The sequence below is a fragment of the Pygocentrus nattereri genome, chromosome 24, assembly GCF_015220715.1.
Source record: "Pygocentrus nattereri isolate fPygNat1 chromosome 24, fPygNat1.pri, whole genome shotgun sequence".
NCBI lineage: Eukaryota > Metazoa > Chordata > Actinopteri > Characiformes > Serrasalmidae > Pygocentrus > Pygocentrus nattereri.
In genome coordinates this window covers 26,982,237-27,007,305 of record NC_051234.1, presented here as the reverse complement: position 1 = coordinate 27,007,305, position 25,069 = coordinate 26,982,237, and the positions used below count along the sequence as shown (strand labels likewise).

The 25,069-nt window shown below is 40.5% G+C and overlaps 1 protein-coding gene across 2 annotated transcripts; it reads left to right on the top strand.

Annotated features, from left to right (window-relative positions):
- slc51a (solute carrier family 51 subunit alpha) lies at window positions 1–23,736 on the top strand. Of its 2 annotated transcripts, XM_037533880.1 has the most exons (9): window positions 1–19; window positions 197–342; window positions 9,430–9,581; window positions 9,692–9,765; window positions 12,981–13,139; window positions 16,870–16,981; window positions 18,702–18,848; window positions 18,956–19,061; window positions 23,189–23,736. In XM_037533880.1, the coding sequence occupies exons 2-9, from the start codon at window positions 270–272 to the stop codon at window positions 23,338–23,340; spliced, it is 975 nt and encodes a 324-aa protein (XP_037389777.1). In that variant the 5' UTR covers window positions 1–19; window positions 197–269; the 3' UTR covers window positions 23,341–23,736. The 2 variants fall into 2 exon arrangements, with proteins under 2 accessions (XP_037389777.1, XP_017571844.1); XM_017716355.2 differs by lacking the exon at window positions 1–19 and having other exon boundaries at window positions 49–342.
- The last annotated feature ends 1,333 nt before the right edge of the window (window positions 23,737–25,069 follow it).

Below are 25,069 nucleotides of genomic sequence, written 5' to 3'. Positions count from 1 at the left end.
CCCCAGCGGCCAGTGGGAGGTGATGGAGTTTATCTGCTTGCAAGCAAGTGATTGCTGTGTGGTTTGTGTGGTCTCCTCAGTTCAGCAGGGTTTGACACTTCAGAGCAAACGGGGGGCGTCGCCATTGGAGTGAGCTCATAGCTCGGTTCTGAGGGGGCAAAACAGAGCTGGTGCGACTTCATGCGTCTATTTTCAGGGACGTCGTGCTGGCTGAAGGTGGTTTGGTCGGTGGGTTTCTGACTTTGGCTGAAGTTTAAGGACGACTGAAGATGGACGAGACCAACAGAACCTTCGACCCGCGCTGCAGACAGGACCCCCCTTTCGCCATCGACATCATTTTGCGTGAGTTCCGTCTGATCAGACCACGTAGAAGCTGATTTTCCCTTTGAAACGGTTCGAGTTTCCCCGGTCCACCTTAAACGGGGCAGCAGTTACATTCTGGTGCCTGGTGCATTTAACGGGACGGGAAAATTCGAACAAGAAGCTGGAAGCCAATTTAAACCCCGTATCATATTCGGTGTGTAGTCCATAATAATCATCCTAAAGGGGAACTCCACCATTTTTCCAAAATTCTGGGTAGTTTGATCACAAAGAGCGGCTGGAGGTGAAGTGCTCAGTTCTAGAGGATCGAGTGGGAATCGTTCACAGTGGTGGTGATGGGAACCAGACGTCTGAAGAGCTTGATGTCTGTAAAAGCCCCCTCAGATAAGCTTATTATTGATGGGAAAAAAACAACTGCTTGATGATTTACAACCATTGGTGATAAGATTTTAGGCTGAAATGTATAATGGTTTAAAAACCATTCAGGGTATTCATGGTGGAGGGGTACATGCAGGGTGTTCTGGGGCAAAATAACCATACTTTTCCACATTTACTGCTTTTTTTTTTTTTTTTTTTACCATTTATAAACATTGCATATAAAAACTCAGAAGTCACATGTAGGTTCACTGGTGGTTTTGGATAGTAAATAAATTGGCTGTATTTGTGTTGTAGACATTGTGACCCCTGGTTCCCATCACCACCACTGTAAAGAATCAGAGTCGAGCCATTTCACATCAAACCGCTCTGAGTGACTTTCACATCTCTACCACTGAATTATGCAACAATTAAAAAAATCAGTAGAATTCCGCTTTAACACAAAGCTTTGTAAAGAGACATCCTCCTTCTCACGCTACAGTCACAGCACTGGAACTCAGTCAAAGCCTTCTTTTATTACACCCTCATAAACGGGACAGACGGTACGTTTGTTTCTGATTATGGGTCTGAGAGCTCTGATCCTTGTGTGTGTTTCTGTGTTCAGTGTTTTTATCAAGCCTTCTTGTTGAAGACTTTCTAGTTTGTCTTTGTCTTATAAAGAGTTCTGAAGTCTTTCAAAGGCCGAGACCATTTTTATAATTTATTGTTCGGCCTTTTTGAAAATCTCTTGATTTGTTGATAAAACATAAAAGATTAATACTCAGTTGGGACCACAAGTGAAAAAGCACCAGGGCTGCTATGAAATGTGTGATACTGTGGTACAAGTCTTATGTTGGAGTGAAGAAGGCTGTCTACATGCATTACCCCAGAGCCCAATTGCGGGAGAAAAATTCTGCAGATTCTGCAATGCATGCTTTCGTCAGTGATGACGTATATACACCCCTCCTAATCACTGTAATCATGGGTTTCAGCCAGACCCATTGCTAACAGGTGTATATAATCAAGCCCATAGCCGTGCAATCTCCATAGAAAGCCACTGGTAGTAGTTTGAACTACTTTACAATATATTGAACTGCTATACATATACTTCAGTCATTAATATGTAAACAAAGTCATTCAGAGTGGTTTCATGTGAAATGCTCAGTTCCAGAAAAACTGAGTCAGAATTGTCCACAGTGGTGGTGATAAGAACCAGACTGAAATATTTAATGCCCCCTCAAAGAATTTTATCATTGAAAAACAAAAAAAAAAAAACATTTTTGAAATAAGACTTTGACGTGAAGTCTTATTTCAAAAATGTTTTTTTTTTTTTTTTTTGAAATAAGACTTTGGCTCACCACCTTATCGTGGTGGAGAGGTTTGTGTGCTTGAATGATCCTAGGAGCTATGTTGTCTGGAGCAAAAGCTCCTGGTAGGGTCTCCCATGGCAAACTGGTCCTAGGTGACAGGCCAGACAAAGTGTGATCCATAATCACCCCTATGAAAACAAGAAAGCAGGACTTGTGTATCCTGCCCGGATCAGGGTTACCGGGGCCCTCCCTGGAGCCAGGCCTGGGGGAGGGGCTCGCCAGCGAGCGTCTGGTGGCCGGGCATTCACTCAGGGTGCCCTGCTGGGCCCAGCTCGAAGGAGCTACATGAGTCCCCCCTCCCATCGACCCACCACCGATGGGAGGGGCAGTAGTAGGGGTTCGGTGCATTGTGGATCGGGCAGTGTTCGAAGGTGTGGGCCTTGGCGTTCTGATCCTCGGTTGCTGAAACTGGCTTTTGGAACTTGGAACGTTACCTCACTGGCGGGGAAGGAGCCTGAGTTGGTGCGCGAGGTTGAGAGATACCGGCTAGATATAGTCGGGCTCACCTCAACACACAGCTTGGGCTCTGGGTCCAATCTCCTTGAGAGGGGCTGGACTTTATTCTTTTCTGGAGTTGCCCATGGTGAGAGGCGGCGGGCAGGTGTGGGCTTTCTCATAGCCCCTCGACTCGGTGCCTGTATGTTGGGGTTTTCCCCGGTGGACAAGAGGGTAGCTTCCCTACGCCTTCGGGTTGGGGAACGGGTCCTGACTGTTGTCTGTGCTTATGCACCGAACAGCAGTTCAGAGTACCCAGCCTTCCTAGAGTCCTTGGGAGGGGTGCTTGAAAGTGCTCCTCCTGGAGACTCGATTGTCCTACTGGGGGACTTCAACGCTTACGTGGGCAACGACAGTAAGACCTGGAGGGGTGTGATTGGGAGGAATGGCCTCTCTGATCTGAACCCGAGTGGTGTTCAGTTTTTGGACTGCTGTGCAAACCACAGTTTGTCCATCACGAACACCATGTTCAAACACAAGGATGTCCATAAGTGCACATGGCACCAGGACACCCTAGGCTGCAGTTCAATGATTGACTTTGTAGTCGTGTCATCGGATTTGCGGCCATGTGTTTTGGACACTTGGGTAAAGAGAGGAGCTGAGCTGTCAACTGATCACCACCTGGTGGTGAGTTGGATCAGGTGGTGGGGGAAGATGCCGGTCAGACCAGGCAAACCCAAACGTATAGTGAGGGTTTGCTGGGAACGTCTGGCAGAAGAACCTGTCAGATTGATCTTCAACTCACACCTCTGTCAGAACTTTGACCAGATATCGGGGGAGGTGAGGGACATTGACTCAGAATGGGCCATGTTCCGCTCCTCCATTGTTGAAGCGGCTGACTGTAGCTGTGGTCGCAAGGTAGTTGGTGCCTGTCAGGGCGGGATTCCTCGAACCCGGTGGTGGACACCCCAGGTGAGAGATGCCGTCAAACTGAAGAAGGAGTCCTACCGGGCATGGTTGGCCTGTAGGACACCAGAGGCAGCTGGCAGGTATCGACAGGCCAAGCGATCTGCGGCTTCAGTCGTTGACCTTCTCAATCCCACCAACACGTTCTCCAGTGAGGAGGCAGAGTCTGGGGACATGGGAATAGGCTTGTCAACTACTGAGGCAGAAGTCGCTAAGGTAGTTAAAAAGCTCGTTGGCGGCAGGGGTGGATGAGATCCGTCCCGAGTTCCTCGAGGCTCTGGATGTTGTCTTGGCTGACACGCTTTTTCAACATTGCGTGGACTTCGGGGGCGGTGCCACTGGATTGGCAGACTGGGGTGGTGGTGCCTCTTTTTAAAAAGGGGGACCGGAGGGTGTGTTCCAACTACAGGGGAATCACACTCCTCAGCCTCCCTGGTAAGGTCTATGCAGGGGTACTGGAGAAGAGAGTCCGGCTTATAGTCGAACCTCGGATTCAGGAGGAGCAGTGCGGGTTCCGCCCTGGTCGTGTAACACTTGACCAACTCTTTACTCTCTCCAGGATTCTGCAGGGTTCATGGGAGTTTGCCCAACATGTCCACATGTGCTTTGTGGATTTGGAGAAGGCATTCGACTGTGTTCCCCGGGGTATTCTGTGGGAGGTGCTTCGGGAGTACGGGGTACATGGCTCTTTGCTACGAGCCATTCAGGCCCTGTACAAACAAAGCAGGAGTTTGGTTCGCATGGCTGAAAGAATGAGATCGCGAATACAAGTGGCCGAAATTAGTTTCCTCCGCAGGGTGTCTGGACTCTCCCTTAGAGATAGGGTGATAAGTTCGGTCATCCGCGAGGGACTCGGAGTAGAGCCGCTGCTTCTCTACGTCGAGAGGAGCCAGTTGAGGTGGTTCGGGCATCTTGTTAGGATGCCTCCTGGACGCCTCCCTTGGGAGGTGTCACAGGCAAGTCCACCCGGGAGGAGACCCCGGGGAAGACCCAGGACACGCTGGCGTGACTATATCACCCAGCTGGCCTGGGAGCGCCTCGGAATCCCCCCCAGGGAGCTAGTGGAAGTGGCTGGGGAAAGGGAGGTCTGGGCCTCATTGCTTAGGATGCTGCCCCCGCGACCTGAACCACAGAGAAGCGGAAGATGATGGATGGATGGATGGATGGACTTTGGCCTGAAATGTGTCTTTTAAAAGCCATTCATACTTAAAATTGTTTTTAAAAAATGAAATACATGTTTAATCTAAAAGTAACTATTTGTTCTGTCACTGGGTGAGGGGGTGGGATTAAATTTTAGAGGGGCCACAAAAGTGTAATATCACAGTATATCTGGACATTTTCACACTTTTCACATCATATATGTATACACACACACACACACACACACACACATATATATGTGTGTGTATATACTAACTGTCAAACATTTGTTTGGTTTTAAAAACAAAAACTTTCCCCATTTTCCCAACCTCTTTACATCCCATAGAATAAAACAGGCTTTCTGTTACTGTGCATTTTTAAGACTGATGTATGTAAATGTCTTAAATTTCTGGTCTGGTTGGCTGCTCTATAGTGTGCCTCTGGGTGTGTGATGCTCTATAGTGTGCCTCTGGGTGTGTGCTGCTCTATAGTGTGCCTCTGGGTGTGTGCTGCTCTATAGTGTGCCTCATTATGAACGGGCAGAGCTAAACTTTAATAGGTCAAATAGGGGGATGTTTGCAAATGTGTGGGTTTCTGATCATCGCAAAACACTGACTTCAAAGCAGGCTGTTCTCGCAGCAGGTTTTCTGAGTGTAGACAGTGTGGATTGAGGAGTGGGAGGTTTGTTTCGAAATAGAACCTTGTTTACATATTATATATCAAGCTTTATTTAAAAAAGCCAGGATAATGATATTTTTTATGATATGGTCCCTTTAATGATTTTTAAAAACTAGATTAGTTTAGTAGGTTAACCCTGACAGCACTAAAAAATCTAAATGGTAGAACAAACTTTCCCTTTATGAACACTTGACTGAGGTGCCTTCACATTTCCTGAGGAAGGGCACACAGAGGGTGGATTGTGGATTGTGGATTTGTCCTGGCATGTATGACTGGGCTTTGAACTTGTTTGATCTGTGCTTCCCTGATTTCTATTGTGAACATAGCACCGTTATCTTCTCGTTGATATCTACACACATGGGTAGATGTTGCCAAATGGCCACCTGCTTTGGGGAATTTACCGCGTTTTCCTTTTGACAAACCTGACAGACATGGCGGTTATCAGATAAGTCAAATTTTGTCAGTGCGTTATCTTGAACTTTGCGGTGGGATAACCATGGTGGTGCCTCTGTCAAGCTGGTCCGCCTGGTCTTATAGATGTTGATCTGTTGGCCAAAGTTTGTTATGAAATCTATGAAATAAGGCCTTATGGAGGCATTTATTCTATTTTTTCTTGTTTTCTTTTTCTTGTTTTTTGTGCTTGTTGTTGTATCACTTAGAATTAAACAGGCCTTTTTGTTAATGTGCCTTTAAGACTCATATATATATATATATATATATATATATATATATATATATATAAATGAGCTGTGCTCTGATTCGCTGTCCTGTATTGTACCTCATTCAAAACGCTGTCTGGACTGAAACAACACCCCATATAACTTCAATATGAATGAACCGCTTAAACTGTTGTAGACTGGGTAAGTGGATGTGTGTAAATGTGTTGGTTCTCATGACATCACAGTAACACTGAATTCATTACAGCCTGTTATTTCAGCATTGTTTTCATGTATGGAGTGTATGTGCTGGGTAGTGAATGCAGTGCTTTGAAGCTTCAACATTGCTTCAAACTCCTATATCGGAAGAAAGTGAGATAAATGACAGAACAGGTGTATAAAGTCAAGCACATAGCCGTGCAAACTCAATAGAAAGATACTGGTAGTACTTTGAACTACTTTACTCTATATTTTGTTATTAAAGTGCTTTAAAAACATTGTTCAAATATTGCTTTAAACTTCTTGATTGCAAAAAAGTGAGATAAATGACATGATATGGGCTCTTTAAAAAGAATAAGGTAAAATAAGTCCTCAGGTGTTCCAGCTGTACCCATTGCTGACAGGAGTATGAAATCCAGCACATAGCCACACCTAAAGGCTATCACTGCAATAGCTCAACTGTATATGTAAAATAACCTTGATCAGATGATCTTTTGGCGGAACACCTTGGCTGGGCGGGCCAGCACGTTCCTAACAGCAATGTTCTTGCTAATTTAAATAAATACAAAGCTACACTGGCCTGTTTTTGGTACTGCATGCTAGTTAATTGTGAATAGAATTCATACTCTTATGCCAAAGTTTGCACGCCTTGGGTAAAATGTCGTGTTTAGTTGATTTTCTAAGTGAAAATAAGTTAACATGTTCTCTACAGAGGCCACAGTTCAAATTTTAATGCAAAATTACTGTTTATTTGCTGAATTTAACATATTAGAGGAACATTTTCCCCAGTTCAATATTTTTACTGGGGGAAAAATTCCCCCAATTCAAAATTTTGTCGCAGTGTGTTATGTTGCAGTGTGGTAACTGTGGTGGAGCCCCTGCCAAGCTGGTCTGCTTAGTCTTATAGATGAAGTTCTATTGGCCAAAGTTTGCTACGAATTGTATTACATAAGGCCTTATGGGGTATATTTATTCAAATTTTTTTCTTGTCAACTATTCCACTATTACTATTATAATGTGACATAATAGACCACAAATATGGCCTGTCGTGGCACATTTTGTATTTTATGTTTTTCACCCTGTGGAGGAGGTGTTAAATTATTTTCACTTGATATGAATAGGGGGGTTTAAATAAGAGTATATAGAATGTTTCTATAATTCTGCCTGCAAATTCTTTATTTCGGCCACAAGATTTATTGGTTGGCCTCCAGTGGTCAGGGCGATTTTGTCTACCCATAAGCAGTGTAGTGAAAGACTGTAGTGAACTGTCAGCACTGAAGACCCTGCGCACAGTGGCTGGTGAGAGTGTAAGCAGTGGTCTTGTTTTGTATATACCTTTGAGTAACACAAGCATTTATGGGCTGGCTCTGTTGCTGCTACAAATGGTTTTAATTGGAGACTGTGGGAGTGATTTCCTAAGAAAATTCCTCTGAATTTCCCAGCTCTGTGGTTTGCCAGTATTAAGGGATTTTGTTTCACTTTGTACAGACATTGAATAGCACAGTGATGATATAAGACATTATTAAAATTGTCTACCTCTGATTGGTTATGATACAAGTATAGATGTTTTTTTTTGGATGCGTGAACTGAAAGCTGACTAAACTGTCCTATAATCAATTAGCATAGTATTAAAAAAGTGTCACTTTGTTTATACGTACATAAATATTGCATATTGCACTGCAACTTGTTTATATACTTATGCATATGCAACTATTTACATATGTTTTTGTGTAGTCACTCGACATACCACTGCACTTCCAACTGCATAATATTCATGCCATTTTACTTGCTTATTTTTGTGCTGCACATTATATTTTATGGTTGTTTTAGTATATTTTATTATATATTGTTACGTGACTGGCCTGGAAAAGGTGGGCTTTTCTGTCAGTCATCATTAGAGGACGCGTACCACACTGGTTCGTCCTGCAAACATCACATTGAAACCCTATGTCACTGGCCCCTTTTCCCCTAGGCTTACCCGTAGGGTCGTAACAATATCATTACTTCTTCTATTTATCCATCTGTGTAATAGCATACCACAATACTTTTGCTCGTTTTGCTCTCTACTGCACTGCCTGCTGTAATGGATTGCTTTCCAGAACTGAAATACCAACAGCTACAAACATCAGAACTGCAGGCACATTTTTAGTACACTGAAAAGCTGAGACGTCAGCATTATCTCGATTGCTTTTTGGATAAAAGCCACAAAACAATTAAATAGATATTTAAGCCTAATGGTTAAGTCACTTGTCCCATCCAAAGGAGAGTAGTGTTCACGTCCAGCACAGGAAAGCGCTCATTGGGCTTCTAACGGTTTTTGCCAGATATTTAATGATGTCTGTCTGGTGCTGCATGTATGAATGATGTTGGTGTGTTCTATCATTGCAGCTCTCAACGATGTGTTCATTGTGGAAACTATATGTGGAATATGAGTATAATGATAAAAACATGACTACTCTCAGTAGACAGATGTTTAACTTTTGCTGTTTCAGTATCTTACACTTTCAGTATTTAGATGTACAGAACTTCCAACTGTTTGGATGGATGGATGGATGGATGGATGGATGGATGGATGGATGGATGGATGGATGGATGGATGCATGGATGGATGGATGCATGGATGGATGGATGGATGGATACACACTTTATTGATTAGTTGAAGAGCCTGGTGGCTCTCGGGACAAAGGGGACCTCCTGAATCTGTCGGTTGAGCAGCTCTGTGACAGCAACCTGCCAATAAACATGCTCCTCCTGTCCATGATGATGGTCTGCAGTGGGTGGCCAACATCCTCCATAACGGAGAGCAGTTTGTGTAATGTCCTTGTCTCGGCCACCTTGACCACCAAGGTTTAGTGAGGAATTAGCATTTTAATTAGTAACACTTCATTTGGATAGTCCACTTTAGATGCTTTGAAGATACTTAATTTACTTTCAAGTTACATTCAACTAAATATCTACGAAATTGACCATAATTTTCTCTAAGCCTGGCTCTAATTCTAACCCTGACCTTCATCTCAACTCAAAACTTAAACTCAACCCTCACCCTGGTGCAAATCCTAATGCTAACCCCACTGTTTAGAACGAATGATCTGTAAGGGGACTATAGTGGACTATCCAAATAAAGTGAGACCTTTTTATTTTGGTTCATGAGACTAATTTGGTACTTGCACAAAATCAGAACTAAGGTTGTATATCATAGTTTTTTTTTCCCTATTCTGTTTTTCCACATTTCAGTCAAAATTGTTCTTCCTTATTTAAAGGAGATTAAATGATTTGTTTCTCTGTTTCAGAGCTGGACATATTCGGGATCGTCCTATACTCTGTCCTGACCTTCATGGCCACGGTTTCCATGCTGATTTACCTTGAGGAGTGTGTCTACATCTACAAGAAAGTAGCCTCCAACAAGAAGAGCGCCATCATCTGGGTTAATGGAGCGGCACCGGTGAGGTTCCTTTGATCTGAAATGAAGCATTGCTGGGATAAGACAGACCTCACAGAGCGACTAATAGGCTGACTGATGATTGAGAAAGATTCTGTTTGTTTTTTTTCCAGGTTATTGGTGCAATGTCCTGTTTGGGTATGTGGATACCTAAGGCCACCATGTTCACAGATATGACCTCAGCTACGTGAGTTAAATGTGAAGGTCCTTTATAAGTATGGATAAAAAAAGACTTTGGAAGAAAAAGAAGAAAAAAAAACATGATTTATTAAAATAGATGTGCATGCTTCATCCACACTATGGCTTCTTTAACTTTCTTATTCAGTGAAAGAAGATAGCCAGAGCTGTCATGACTAATCTTTTGAAAAGAGCAATTGTACTGTCTTGATGATTCAGCATTGATGAGTTGCGTGACGGTAAAGCATAATTATTCCTACCCATTCATAGTATAAACATTCTTTGTCACGTAGCGGTTCTTACACTAAAATGAGTAAAAGTCAGAGACCACCCTTCATTTATTTTGCCTTCCAGTGAAAACAGCAGTTATTCATCTTCAGTTATACATCTTTAAAGTTCAGTCTTGGAAGTTGGTTGCATTTCCAAGTAATGCCATGCACTTTCAGCGCTAATGAGGTCTGGTCAGTCCATTGTTCTGAGACCACCAGAAGCTTCTTTGTTTGATTTATCTACTTCCTTGAGATGAAATCTTGCAGGGCTGTTTATTTGATGGGAACAGTATTGGCGGGCTACCAGGTTTTGCAGATGGTTGCTAGGAATCTCCTTTTCTGAACTCCTCTTGTTTTTCATGTAGTTTCCTTTTACCTTTCCTTCTTTATGCAAGTGGACTGTTTAATGTCTTATCTTCTCAGAAATGTTTCCTGAATTATGAGTAACTTTTCCTTAATGGTATTTAGACTGGAAATGCCTGTTTTCTGACTGTTGCTGATGACTGGGTTTTCCGAAAGCGCTGTATCACAGAGATGTTTCTTAACTGGTGGAACGAGCACCATTTAAAACACTCTCTCTAAAAGTGAAAGTCATCTAAACACAAACATGCTTTATGGGAAACTGCCTGTTTTTATCTTTCAGCAGTGAAGATGCTTTGTTTAGTAGCTTTGGAAAGTCTAAGCATGGCTTATTATTAATAATACATCTTTATATTATTAAGTCTATGCATGGCTTATTATGAATAATGAGTCTTTATATTAATGAGGCTCCAGCAACCCAGAAGGAGAAGCGGCTTAGAAGATGCACGTGTGTGTGTGTGTGTGTGTGTGTGTGTGTGTGTATTAATGAGTGTATGCATGGCTTATTATTGCTTACTTATGTTTATTTTTATTGTTTGCTTGATCAAATGTCAAAATAATCACTGAATTAATGGATTACTAATGTAACTGATAGCCAAAGCTGTGTCCTATACCTGAAAAGCAAAGTTTATTTATATGGCGCTTTTTACAACAGGTGTTGTCACAAAGCAGCTTTACAGAACAATCAGTATTACAGAGAGAAGAGAAAAGAAAAGAAAAGAAAATCCGGGTCCGAGCCCCCATGAGCAAGCCAGCGGCGACGGTGGCAAGGAAAAACTCTCTAAAAGAGGAAGAAACCTTGAGAGGAACCAAGACTCAGAAGGGGAACCCATCCTCCTGTGGTCGACACCGGATAGCAAACATTATTAGTATGAAGTATTATAGTAAAGTGGGAAAAGAAAGATCTGAGGGTGAGGACTGCACAGCGCTGTAAAGCAAGAAGCTCAGTGGTGGTCAGACCGGTCCAGAAGGCTGGTGAGCAGCGGCACCAATCAAGGCAGAAGAGGCAACAGCATCAGATGCACAGGATGGGCAGCTGATCAGCTCGGCAGAGAAAGGAAAGAGAAACCACACAGAGTCAGTTCTGTAAAGAGTGGCTGACCACAGATTACAGTAAAACAGAGCAGCAGAGACTCCAGCAGGTCTAGACCTGACAGGGAAGACTAATCACCAAATGCTTGACTGTACAAGTTAGTTTTTAGCCTAGACTTAAAGACTGAGGCTGTGTCTGATTCCCGAACATTAACAGGAAGATTATTCCAGAGCTGGGGGGCTTTGTATGAGAAGCTCTCCCCCCTGATGTAACTTTATTAATTCTAGGTACCAGTAGTAAACCAGCGCCTTGTGATCTAAGTAGGCGCGATGGTTCATAGTGGGAGAGAAGCTCACTCAGGTGCTGAGGGGCGAGTCCGTTTAGAGCTTTATAGGTCAGTAATAGAATTTTATAATCAATGTGAAATTTAACTGGTAACCAGTGCAGGGCTGATAAAACTGGGCTAGTATGGTCAAACTTTCTCTGGCTGCAGCGTTCTGGACCAGCTGAAGCTTGTTAAGGCTTTTGCTGCAGACAGCAGGGCATTACAATAATCTAGCCTTGAAGTAATAAATGCATGAACTAGCTTTTCTGCATCCTGTAGAGATAACGAATTTCTTAATTTTGCGATATTGCGGAGATGCAGGAAGGCTGTTCTAGTGATATTAGTTATATGTGCATTGAAGGACAGACCAGCGTCTATCACAACACCAAGATTTTTAACAGATAAGCTTGATGCAACTGAGAGATTGTTAAGTATTAAGTTAGACAGTTTCTAGCTAATTTTGAACCAAGAAGCAGGACCTCTGTTTTAGTTAAGTAGCAGAAAATTTCTTGACGTCCAATCTTTTATGTCTTTTACACGGTCCTCAATCTTGCCATGTTTAATTGTATCATCCCACCTTTCTGCCCACCTTTCTATTTTCATTGAACTTCTACTAGACCCTATGTGTCAACCACAAAGCTCACAAGGCAATCCAATCCGGCCCACAAAAGTATTTTAGTTTTCTGTTACTATGAGCCCGTTTCACAATGCGCTACACTACAGTCCCCAGCATGCACTGCAGCGTAGTGTGTGCTCTGACTCTCCTACCATCAACAATGATTTATGGGACAGCAGTTACACCTCAGTTCAACACTGTACACTGTATGCAATTCCACACCAGTAATATCACCAAACACACTAGCTGCATTTCAGCTGCTCTACCAAAATAAACACTTAACGTCAGCATAGCAGCTCAGAGCCCACGTATTAATGAACTTGCAACAAAGAAAGGATTCCAGGTATTTAGTTCAGAGACGCAGTTTTAAAAGACTGAGCTCCTATAGGAATCTTTACATTTTGAATATTTCAAGTATAAGTGTCATATTTCAAGGCTTATTATAAGTGCCTGTATTTTACTGTTGAAGTGTTTGTAGCAAAAAATGGTCAGTTCGGGTTACAGCTCAACGTCAATTCAAAATGAAATAAAAACGTGACTTGGTTGGGGGAAAAAAGCACTGAAAGTGCATGTCTTGGAATCAGGAGCTCTGTAAAGAACATTGTGTTGACTCAATTTTCAGGTACTTTGCGATTGTAGTGTTCAAATTCCTCATCCTGATGATTGAAGAGTGTGGCGGAGACGAAGCCTTTCTGAAGCGGTCAGCGAAGAAAACCTTCAAGATCAGCACTGGACCCTGCTGCTGCTGCTGTCCCTGTCTGCCCGTAGTGCCGGTCACCAGGTAACTAACATACTCACGGCAGGGCAGGGGACAAGAACGATGCCTCATAGTGACTGCAGTGTTCTGCATAGATACACAGAAGTCTGGACAAGTGTCCCCTGGTCAAGTGGCATTCCGTTGATGTTCTAAGTGAAAATGAGTTAACATCATCTACAGAGAACACACTTCTGCGTATGTTAATGTATAAGTATTGTTTATTTGTTGGGTTTAACATACTGGGGGGGGGGGGGTGGGATAACAAAATGTACCCTGTGCAAAAGTTATATGTTTTATGATGAATTTTTGGGACATTTATGGAACACTATTTTTTTTCCAGTAAAAATGGATAGAAATTGCAGATAAAGGCCATATGTAAAGGTGAATTCCACTAATTTTTCAACATGTGGATATTTAAGTGGTTGAGATGTAAACGAAGTCATTCAAAGTGATTGGATGTGAAATGCTAGAAATTTATAGTGAAAAGTATAGTTCACAGTGGTGAAGACAGGAACCAGAGTCCTGAAAAGTCAAATGTCTCGCGATCCCCGTCGCTTAAAATTGAGAAAGTTTGGCCTAAAAAATATACACATACACACATTTTCTAAGCCGCTTCTCCCTCAGGGTCGCGGGGTGTGCTGGAGCCTATCCTAGCTGTAGTTGGGCGGAAGGCAGGATATACCCTGGACAGGTCGCCAGTCCATCGCAGGGCTATCTTAAAATTGAAAAAGTTTAAAAAGTTTGGCTATTATTTTAAAAACTGTAATTCCCCTTTGAGTTTGTTCTCTGTTGTAGCTGTTCCCTGTTGAGGATCTGTTTACTTGTCCCCTCTTAGAAAATCAATGAAATACCATTTGACCGGGCATGTTCAGACTTTTGCACATGACTGTACACATGGATGAATTCTCAGAATTGAACCTGGCTATGCATCCTGAATTGCTCCACTGAACTACTGGCGTTCTGCCTAGTGAGGCAGGATTCCCGGTGATTGCTTATGTAATATGGACGTGTTTGTTAAAGGTAGTACTTTAAGTTATTCTGTCTGCTCTGTCTGCCACATCTATAGCATGTGGTTGAGTACCACTGACAGTGGCTTCAGCAGCTGCCCACTGGTTGCAATTGTAATTGTGTTTTGAGCCGACAGGTTCTGTGTCCTTTTCTAAGCGTGTCAACGTTATTGACTATGATCAATGATAGTCAGATATGCACATATGCCAGAGACACGGTCAAAATACACTGGAGCGTTCCTTTAAATAACTTCTTGTCACGTTACTGACCGTTGGTTCAAATATTGCCCATATCTGCTTTTGGACTTGGTGGATGTTCTCCTGGCCATTCAACTCTAGGGCCTCTTTTAAGTCTTATTGGAGAGGTCAACCAGGATGGCAACGTGGGTTCATTGTACCTTCAAAAGATTCAGGCAGAGATTTTTCTGACCTAATTTTTTGAGAGGTGGTCATTGTGCTCAGCAGTGTTTACTTTGTTTGAACTAATTGGGGTTGTGCTTTAACCATCTAAAAGCTCTTTCTATTGTGCTTCTAGTCTCCAGTGTTGAGCAAAATAGAAGGCTTTCTTCCTTTATGTGTGTGTGTGCCCGTGAGTGTGAAATCAAAAGTTAAAAATATATATATATTTTTTTTTATTCACCCCATGTTTAAATGTCTTATTTTCTTTTGAATATTTGTTAATAGTTGTTAATAAATAACAGTTAGATTACACGCAAAGAAACACAAAGAAATTACTCAGAAGAATTGGCCGAAGTATGGGTTATGTATCTCATTCACACCAGTCTGTCTTTGCGCAGTGGTGTCATCATGTACAGTAAAAACATAGAATAGTCCGTTATAGCCATGACCACGATGTGGGGCAGCACTGAAATTACTGAAAATATTTGATAGAATCGCAAATATCAGCCAATCTTTAAAATGTGTGTGTCTTAAATTATTAGTAAAGTGTTTATTTTTACATAAATGACTGCAACTGTAACAACTGCAATTTCCCCCTGGGATCAATAAAGGAATCTGAATTTTCACCTGGAAAAACTTATTAAAGGTGCACAATTAGACCTTAAAACCACTGTTGTACCTTTGAAGTACATTTACATTATTTGTACCTTGTAACATGTATCTGCACAGAACCTATTTCTAGCAGTGTAGCTGACAGCCCCTGGACTCTGGCAACATGAGAGAAAGTGTGGCAGTTGGTATATTGTCCTTGTTATGCTAAGGCTGACTCTAAAAGACTGGCCATTCCTTTATGTCCACTGCCTCGAATATAAAAGTGGACTAATTTAGATGCAGTAGTCTTGATAGCCGAGACTTTTTGGAACATCCCTGGCTTAGTGATTCAGCTAAATGGCTAACAGTAGTCACTTTTGAGGCATACCAGTGTACCTTTTGACAAAACTTACACTAAAGGATGAATTTCGGCCATGGACCGTATATAAACTGGACCCAGTCATCCCGCTGTTTCCGTTGGACCCAGTCATCCCGCTGCTTCCTGTTTGACTTCTCATGCAGCAGATAGTGGAATGCCGGAGACTCAGCAAGCGCCTTGACACAAATCTAGTGTGCAGTGCAGTAACCAAACATAAACCATCACTACCTCTCAGAACGTGCTTTTTTCATATAATAAAAACAAAACTAATGTAATTATGCATAACAGTAATAACTGCACCTGCTTTATGCCTTATTTCATTGAGCAGCTTTCACTTCAGATATTACAGTGCAGCCTGTCAAGTTGTTGCTTCATCACATCATTTTCTGTTCTGTCGTGTATAACAGTTTATTTGTGTCTCCATAAAGTGATTGACAGGTCTGTGCATCAAATGACAAATAGTCCAGTCTCTAAAGAGCGCAGGGCCATGAGGTGATGTAAATGGCTCAGGTGTGGGTTTATCTTTGGACTGAAGACAGCCTAAGGTGAAAGGAGAACTTCTACCAAGTGGTCCTCTTCTGCCTAAACAGCTCACTCCTGGGGACATGCTTTGGAAGGCAAAAGCTGGGGGTCTGATTTAAATGAGTATACCCCATGAACCGATATGTTGCCCAACACTTCTTGCATTTCTGGACAACTGCTTTGGGCCACTGTTGTTAATAGAGCTATAGACTATAAGTGAAATAAATTGAATTGAATTTGGTTGCTGTCCTTTAAAATGTGACCCCGCTATGAACATCATGCAATTCCTTGAAGTGTCCTGCTGAGTGTTGTCCAGCAGATGGTGCTGCAGTTCTTTCAAGTTTATTGGTCATGTGTGCAACATGTCAGGACATTTATGTGTATTTACTACAGAAAGTAAATAAGTAAAAATAAAATTAAGAAAGACAAAATGAAATAAATTAAATATACACAAAATATCCACAAAAAATAGAGACTATACATTTTATTTTGCAGAGGTTCTACAGGCAAAGCATTTATAGCTGTGCTCTTAAGTTGTATGCAAGGTTTTATTTTTCTCCAGTGTGTTAAACACAGCAAATAAACAGTCATTGTGTATTAAAATGTGCAGAGGTGTGTTCCCTTTAGAGGATGTGTGCTTGATTTCACTTAGAAAAACAACAAATCATGTCATTTGTAAATGCTTTTTGTTCCTACAGACATATTGCAGTGCACCTTTCCCTTTGCTCGCTGACTAATGGCCAATAATTATAACTTTGATATACTTCGCGTCTGTTGCAAGAGCATATTAAACCAATAGCAGGTGCCTCTACACATGTAGTAATTGCATTTTTGCGTATGCTGTGCTTTTTCTTAGGCGGTGTCTGTTCTTACTGAAACTTGGCTCCTTCCAGTTTGCTGTTTTGAAGGTGGTCTTGACGATCCTGTCCATCGTCCTGTGGACCAATGAAAACTATGATGCCACTAGTGTATGTAAAGACCATTTTTAGGACCTCCTATCAATGTCTGTGTATATGGATAGAATAAGCAAGCAGAATTTCTTTCCCTCACCCTTTTAATGTGCACGTGATGGCATGGACAGAAGTCAAGTTTGTTTACATGCAGCCAAATAATGAGACTTAAAAAATGAGAGAATAATCCAAAGCAAGAGTTAGTATGCACTCACAGGAAGTATGATCAGCATTTGAAGTTGAATTGAATTGAAGAATCTGATCACTTTCACAATCAGAACCTCTGTATCATGACAGTTAGTCCAGTGAGGAAGCAATGTTTTTTTTTTTCTTCAAGCTTTAAAGGACAAAATACTGTTTGATAAGTACACAATGATTAAAGCTCAGGTTCCTGGACAGAGTTTAAGCTTAGTGCTGGACTATGTTTTCCTTTCAATGGATAATTTCCATTCAGAATGCTGTACAGTCCAACTGTCATATTTAATATTTACTGTCGTATTTAATGTCAAGCTGACATTAAATTCTGAGGGTTTTTTTTTTTCAAAATTGCTGCATAATTCAATGTTTAAGATGTAAACAAGTCATTCAGAGTGGTCTGATGTGAAATGTCATTTTAGAGAAATTTACCCACTAAGATTTCATTACAGTGGTCAAAGGAACCAGGGGTCGCCATGACTACAACAGAAATATAGCCATTTTATTTACTAATCAAAACCGCCAGTGATATCTCCATTTGGATTTTGTTTTTTTAGTTTTTGACAGAATTCGAAAATACCTGTTACCCTTTACGTTGTGCGTAAAATTCATGATGAATGGACTGAAAGAAATGACCTAAAGCTACTTGGGAAAAAGTCTGGTTCCATTGACTTACATTAAAAGTAAAGTAGGTTTAAAGTGTAAAAACACACACACATATTTGTGTGTCTATAAAACCTCATATTTCTAAAATTGGAACTTTACAATAGGAAAAAAATAACATTTATAACTTGTAATACAAATTAATGTAACAATATTTGGTTCCAAGTCATTTTGGACTATTTCTAGTCCATTCATCCTGAAATTCTACCTCAGTGCAAAGAATAACTTGTGGTTAAAACTTGTAAAAATGGCTAAAAATTGGGTTTTGTGTGTTACAGTGACAATGTGTAACAGTTTTCTTTGAGGCTATTTTGTGTTACATTGTCCTGCATGTACCTCTCCAATATGAAATGATTTGTAAAAAACGCGTTTTAGTCCAAAATTTTGTGGTAAGCCTATCATAAAACAACGTCTCAGACATCAGTCAGTGTATTCACAGCCATGGCTTAAAAACGTTTCTGTGAGGGAAGCAGGAAAACCTCAGACATCTGGTTCCTATCAGTACCACTGTGAACAGATCTGGCTCGGGAGGTTTCTCTAGAACAAAGCACTTCACACCAAACCAGTCTGAGTAAACATGTTTACATCTTAACAAATGGATGATGCAGACTTTTGAAAAATGGTGAGATTTCCACTTCGAGAGACATTAAAACCAAAAGACAGCTCTAAAAATGAATCTCTTTGTTATTGTAACAGTTCACACAAAATGCTACGTAGGGTTTGTTTAAATTACAAGTTACATATATTACCAACAGATGTCAGAGTTTAAGGTACTGATAATCAGCTGGCACAGAGTCTGCAGTCAGAATTTCTTCTGTATGATTGGTGAAATTCTCTGCTTGTAAGCATGACCTGTGACAAGCCTGTCGCTCTGCTCTAGGCTGAAATCAATGATGCTGCCATCTGGATAAATTGTGGAATGGGGGTCTTCACCACGATCGCTCTCTGGCCTGTTGGCATTATGTTCTTACATACACGCGAAACGTTGCGCAGAGTGAAGATTGTTCCTAAGTTTGCTATGGTTCAAGTAAGTATCAAGTATGTATCATAAAGCTTTATGTCTTTTGAACCAATTTAATGAAAGTCCATAAAATGTTTTTGTTTGCACTTTACCCATGATGCCCACCCCACCAGTTGGTGCTGATTCTCAGTCAGCTGCAGACTGCCATCATTAATACGCTGGCCATGAATGGAACCATCGCCTGTTCCCCACCGTACTCCTCCAGGGCCCGAGGTTTCTGTGAGTGACCATTACGTTGCTTCACAACACTAGAAACACTTGAGTCTCACCCACTTTATACTGTTACAGGGTACCTATCAGGCTGACAGGGGTTCCCCTCTCATGCAAACTGAACATTAAAGGAACGGAACTGCATTTTTCAGCTTAATCTCAATGTTACATCTGTGCCGTGCTGTTGATAACCATGTGCAATAATTTCAGTGCTTTCTCTGCGCATAGAAAACTCTGAATACTGTTGACTTGAAACTCTCACATAGTAGCAGCCACTGAGCAGCTGAGGTGCAAAATTCTCTTATATTCTCTTTTAGTCTATCAACACAGGCTTTAGGATGAAACATGAAAAATGTTCTTACAGTTCTTAGCATTTTTATCCAATTTTCAAACATTGAAGCAACACAGATAGAGTATCACTCACTTTCATTTTCCTTCTCAACTCCATGAGACCACCAGTGGTTTCAAAACGCACTTCGTCATATTCTTCATAACTTTCATATTTCATAAGCTCCATTCAGAAGCTGGGCGTCGTATGAGGCTGTAACGTCTTCTTTTCAGTCAAATAGTTGGTGTCATTTTAAACCCTTATAATAAAATAGCTGAACTCACAGTTTTTTTCTACTGAAAGTCGACCCATTTTTCCACAAATCTGGGCGATAAACTATAAACAGACGGCGTCTCTTCAGTGATCTGCTCTGTAAAAGTAATTTTTATAAAATAACAAAGATTTTTGGCTTTCAGCAGTAAATTGTAAGCATATAGCAACATATGTTAATTTGAGGGGAACTTTCATAATAAATAAATAAATAAAAATTGACATTTATTTCATGCAGTTACTGTATAATTTGCCTTATGATTTGGTCACGTAAATTCAGATGGAAAAAACTAAATATCCCCTGGTCAATAAGAGGTTAAAGGGGAATTCCACCAAATTGTCAGAAAAAAAAAAATGACATAAATCATTAAAATGTAATAAAGCCTTTCAGAGTGGTTTGATGTGAAATGCTCTGTTTTAGAGAAACTTCCAAATTGTTCAGAGTGGTGGTGATAGGAACCAGACGTCTCAAGCAAACAATGCCTCTAAAAGCTACTTCCACATACAGTTATTACATGAAATGGTTAGGAACACTTTGCCAGATAATTGGGGCATAATTGTTTTACAGTGTATTTGAAATAAGATTTAGGCCTAGGAGGTATTTGAATGCATTCATAGCTCCTGTCACCATTACTGTAGTTTACAGTATTTCTTCTCAAACCACTCTCAGTGTTTACATCCCAATGATTGAATTATGAAGACATTTTGAAAATGTGTTGGAATACATGTTTGTGAGTTATTTACTACTATATTGATGTGCATTACGATACATTCTGTAGGAAAACTAGAACCAACTCTGAAAGAATGAATCATATAGATTTAGAGCTTAATTTATAGCTTAATTTACAAAACCTCTTGGCTAAAGACTGCATGGAAGTTTGTCAGGAGATCGCAGGTTTGGTCCCAGATGATGCGCAGATGATGCCACAACTATCCATGGCCAGGAATCCAAGAGAGTGTAACTGGCCTCTGGTTGGATAGGATGGCCCTTCAGTCATCACTTGCTAGGCAACATGGGTGTCTGTTAGCTAACATAGCAGAATTGTCCATTACTCTTCTCCTTCAAGCAGAAGTTTGTAGGTTGAAAAGATGTGTTGGACATCTCAGAGGAAGCATGTGCTAGCCGTCACCCTCCCAGCTTGGAAGGTTAGTTTGATGGGGGAAAAATATCTGGCAGGTGGAATTGTATTTGCCCTTTTTGTCAGGAGATCCATCCCTGATGATGCTGCAGTCGTCTGTGGATGAGAGTCCTAGAGAACTGGTCTCACTTTTTCTGGGTGGGTATTGTGGTCCCCCTTTCGTTCAGCACAATGCTAACCTATGTGGTCTTCTTTTACAACCCCAATTCCAATGAAGTTGGGACGTTGTGTAAAACATAAAAACAGAATACGATGATTTGCAAATCCTTTACAACCCATATTCAACTGAATACACTACAAAAACAACTGGGACAGTTGCCCCTGTCCCAACTTCTTTGGAACGTGTTGCAGACATCAAATTCAAAAGAAGTGAATATTTGCAAAATACAATAAAGTTTATCTGGTTGAAGATGAAAGATCTTGTCTTTGTAGTGTATTCAGTTGAATATAGTTTGAAAAGGATTTGCAAATCATCGTATCGTGTTTTTATTTATGTTTTACACAACGTCCCAACTTCATTGGAATTGGGGTTGTAGTTGATGTAACAGAATTGACAGCGTTATCCTGTGTGTTAATCCTGTATGTTAACCTAAGTATGTTGAGCGGTTCGGTAATGTTTGAAAAGATGTACAAGTGCGTCATGTGGCTCAGAGGAAGCTCGTGTTAACCTTCACCCTCCCAGCTTGGTAGCATTGTGTGACCGGGGAGACGTACATTCAGGTCCGTAAGTGTTTGGACAGAAACACAATTTTTGTAATTTTGCCACAGTGGATTGGAAATGAAGCAATCAAGATGTGATTGAAGTATAGACTTTCAGCTGTAATTCTGAGGTTTGGCAAAAAAATTGCATTAACCAAATTACAAAATTACTGTTAGTGACATATAGGAGAAACCTGTGGCCAAATCCAGGTACACTCTTTAAAAAAGTAAATAAAAATGTATTTTTTAAAAGAATGCACCTGTGAGCTTAGCAACACCAAAAGGCCTGGAAGACCACAAAAGACAACTAAAGTGCATGATTGCAGAATTCTTTCCATGTTAAAGAAAACCCCTTCACAATGTCTAGTCAATTCAAGGACGTTCTAGAGGAGGTTGGCTTATCAAGTTCAAAATCAAGAGAAGCCTTCATGAGTGTAAATACAGAGGATTTACCTCAAGATGCAAACAAATGATAATTCTCAAAAACAGGCTAGATTAGACAACATCTAAAAAAGCCTGCTGAGGTCTAGAACAACATTCTTTGGACATATGGAACCAAGATTACCTTGTACTACAATGTTGGGGAAAAGAAGAGTATGGAGAAGGAAAGGAAGGGCTTGTGATCTAAGGCATACCACATAATCTGTGAAACATGGCGGAGGTAGTGTTATGGCATGGGTATGTATGGCTGTGAAGTTTTACTGCTGATAGAAGTAGCTGGATAAATTCTGAAATGTATAGAGCTACACTTTCTGCTCAGATTCAGTCAATTCAGACAGTACTTCACAGTGTAGATGGATAATGACCTAAAATATACAGCGAAAACAAACCAAGAGCTTCTTAAGGCAAAGAAATGTTCTTTAAATGTTTGAGCCGTTCACTTGACCTCAACCCAATTGAGCGTGCTTTTCACTTACTGATGACAAAACTGAAGGCTAAAAAACCCACAAACATCAGCAGCTGAAGGCGGCTACGGTAATGGCCTGGCAGGTCTCAAGGGAGGGAACTCAGCATTTGGTGATGTCCATGGGTTCCAGACTTCAGGCAGTCAGGATTTGTATCTAATAATTAAAAATAATACTTGTATTTGCACTTATGTTAGTTTGTCACATTACTTTTGAGCCTGTGAAAATGGAGGGACTATGTAAAAAATGGCTGTTGCAGTATTTTTGTTAAACCTTTTGATTTACAGCTGAAGTCTACAGTTAAGGCGGTGGATGGTAATGACAAACTGGGGAAGCACATTTTGTGTGTGTGTGTTCTGTGTGAACTCCTACCAACAAAATTCAGCAACTGCCAGTTTGGCTTTTAGAAAAAGTGTATTTTTGAGTCAGTGTGTTTTCTTTCCCTGTCTAAGTACAGGGAAGCGCCTCACAATTACCTGACCATATTCATTAAATGGTCATACACTACAGATGTGGCAGAGAGAGTGACTGGGCTGAAAAATGCTGTGGTGTTCTTATACTGAAGGCCTAGATGATGACTAGCTCAAACTGTGCGATGCAACAGATGGGTTAAAGTCTCTAACTGCACACTAGGAATGTGGATGTACAAGGGACAGGTTTCTAAGAGAGTGGGCAGTCAGTGTAGACTTTATGTGCAGGTGCCAGTCAGTGGTGTATATGTAAACGATATACAACACAGACCAACTTGAAGTGGCCCAGCAGTCTCTCAGAATTTCCCCTCTCCCTTTTTTATAGTGATGAGTCAGCAGCTTCTGATCTTGGAGATGTTCATCATCACGCTCGTGACTCGGATGTTATACCGACGTGAATATGAGCCCATACCAGACGTGGACAGTGATGAGGAGAAGAAGATGATTTGCTCTGAGAGTTCATCAAACCCAGTATGAAAAGAAGCAGCTGTTGTTGTGAATGTATACAGGTGAAAAGCTTTCATGGCCAAGTCCCAGCACAAAGAACAAAAACGGTCACCAAGTGGATGCATCTGTTCTGTGCTTTTACACTGTTTTCATGTATTTATCCATGAGATTCTCTAGCATCGGTGATGCAGAGTCTTTGAATTTTATCATCTCTGTTGTGGAGTAAGTCGATTTTGATCACTTTGATAGCATGAGTATTCCTTAGTTATGCATAGTACCATGTTCAGACCATTTGTACACATTGCATAGTATTTCAAACTATTCTGAAGAAGTTTTGCTTATGCTGCAGTGTTTGATGTGTGTTATTAATTTGCATTCCGTATAAATATAATAAATCCATCCCTAATTTATAATGGGTTTATATTACTTTTGAGTGTGTTTTCTCTCTGGAGGCATGTATTCTGCAGAAAGAGTAAACTCGTTTTCTCGTAAAAAGACTGTCTTTAATATAATTTAGTTGAAATGATCATGCTTTAAATGCTACTATTTGATTCATTTGATTCATATTAATCTTTATACAGTGAGCCATGAAAAAAAATCAAACATAAGCCTATTTCTCTGATCTCGTTTAGGTAAGACAGTAAAGGGCATTAAGCAACGTTTTAAAACGTGCTGAAATACAGGTACAGGTGGCTTGGAGCATCTTCCAGGCTGCACAGTAGCGCTCTACAGAAGTCATGAACGAATCGGTTCCTTTGAAACGGTTCTTTTCAATAAACCAGTCGAACCGATTCACAAGTACAAGTTTTGTAGCATTTCCAGAATAATTACGTTTGTGTTACATTATAGGCTGAAAATATCTACCAAAACGCGAACATAAATGTTCAAAGTGTCTAACGAATTGGTTTAAGCTGCAGTAAGGATTATGTTATGTTTAAATCAAAGGCAATAACAGATTAATAAATTAATTAATACATTAAGTAATAACTTAAATATATGCAAAATCATCATTTATAGGGTATTCTATATTCCCAAACCCTAGCTCCTAAAATTACACTTGAGGAAGTAATACTTGGAAGTATTTTTGTACTTTTGTCAGATATTTCCTCTTTTTAATTTATTTTAAAGATGAAAGAGATTCATAATGAATATAATTTTTAAAAAAATATATATGAAACTTCTTTATTAAGATAAGATAGACTTTTATTATCCCACTGGGGGAAATTTACATTGTTACAGCAGAATACACAGTAAGCAGATAAAGAGCAGTAAGCAGACAAAGATGTGCATCATACAAAATACAAAATATAAGATATACTATAGAAACAAATAAATAAACAAGGCGTCTGTTAGCAGAACAATATAAAAAAAATAAAAATAGAATTGAGAAACTATACAAATTTACAGTTTACACATGCATTTGTATGGATATTGCACATATCTGAGCAGGTAATGACTGGATATGTCACAGTAATAATTACAGATATTGCACAGAACTTGCATATGTACTGCACTTGTACCAATCTATCAGCAGCAGATATTGCACATTAATTAGAGATTGGATAAGCTATAGGTTTATGTGGTGTGTTCGTGACAGAGTGATGTGTGAAGCCATAGTGTGTTTATGACGGAGAGTGTCTGAGTATTATAAGAAACAATTATATGGTGTCTAATTTGCCTCATGTCTAAAAAAAAAACTACATCATTTATCATTTCTGACGATGCTTCTCTTCCCAGTAAAGTATTGCACATTGATCCA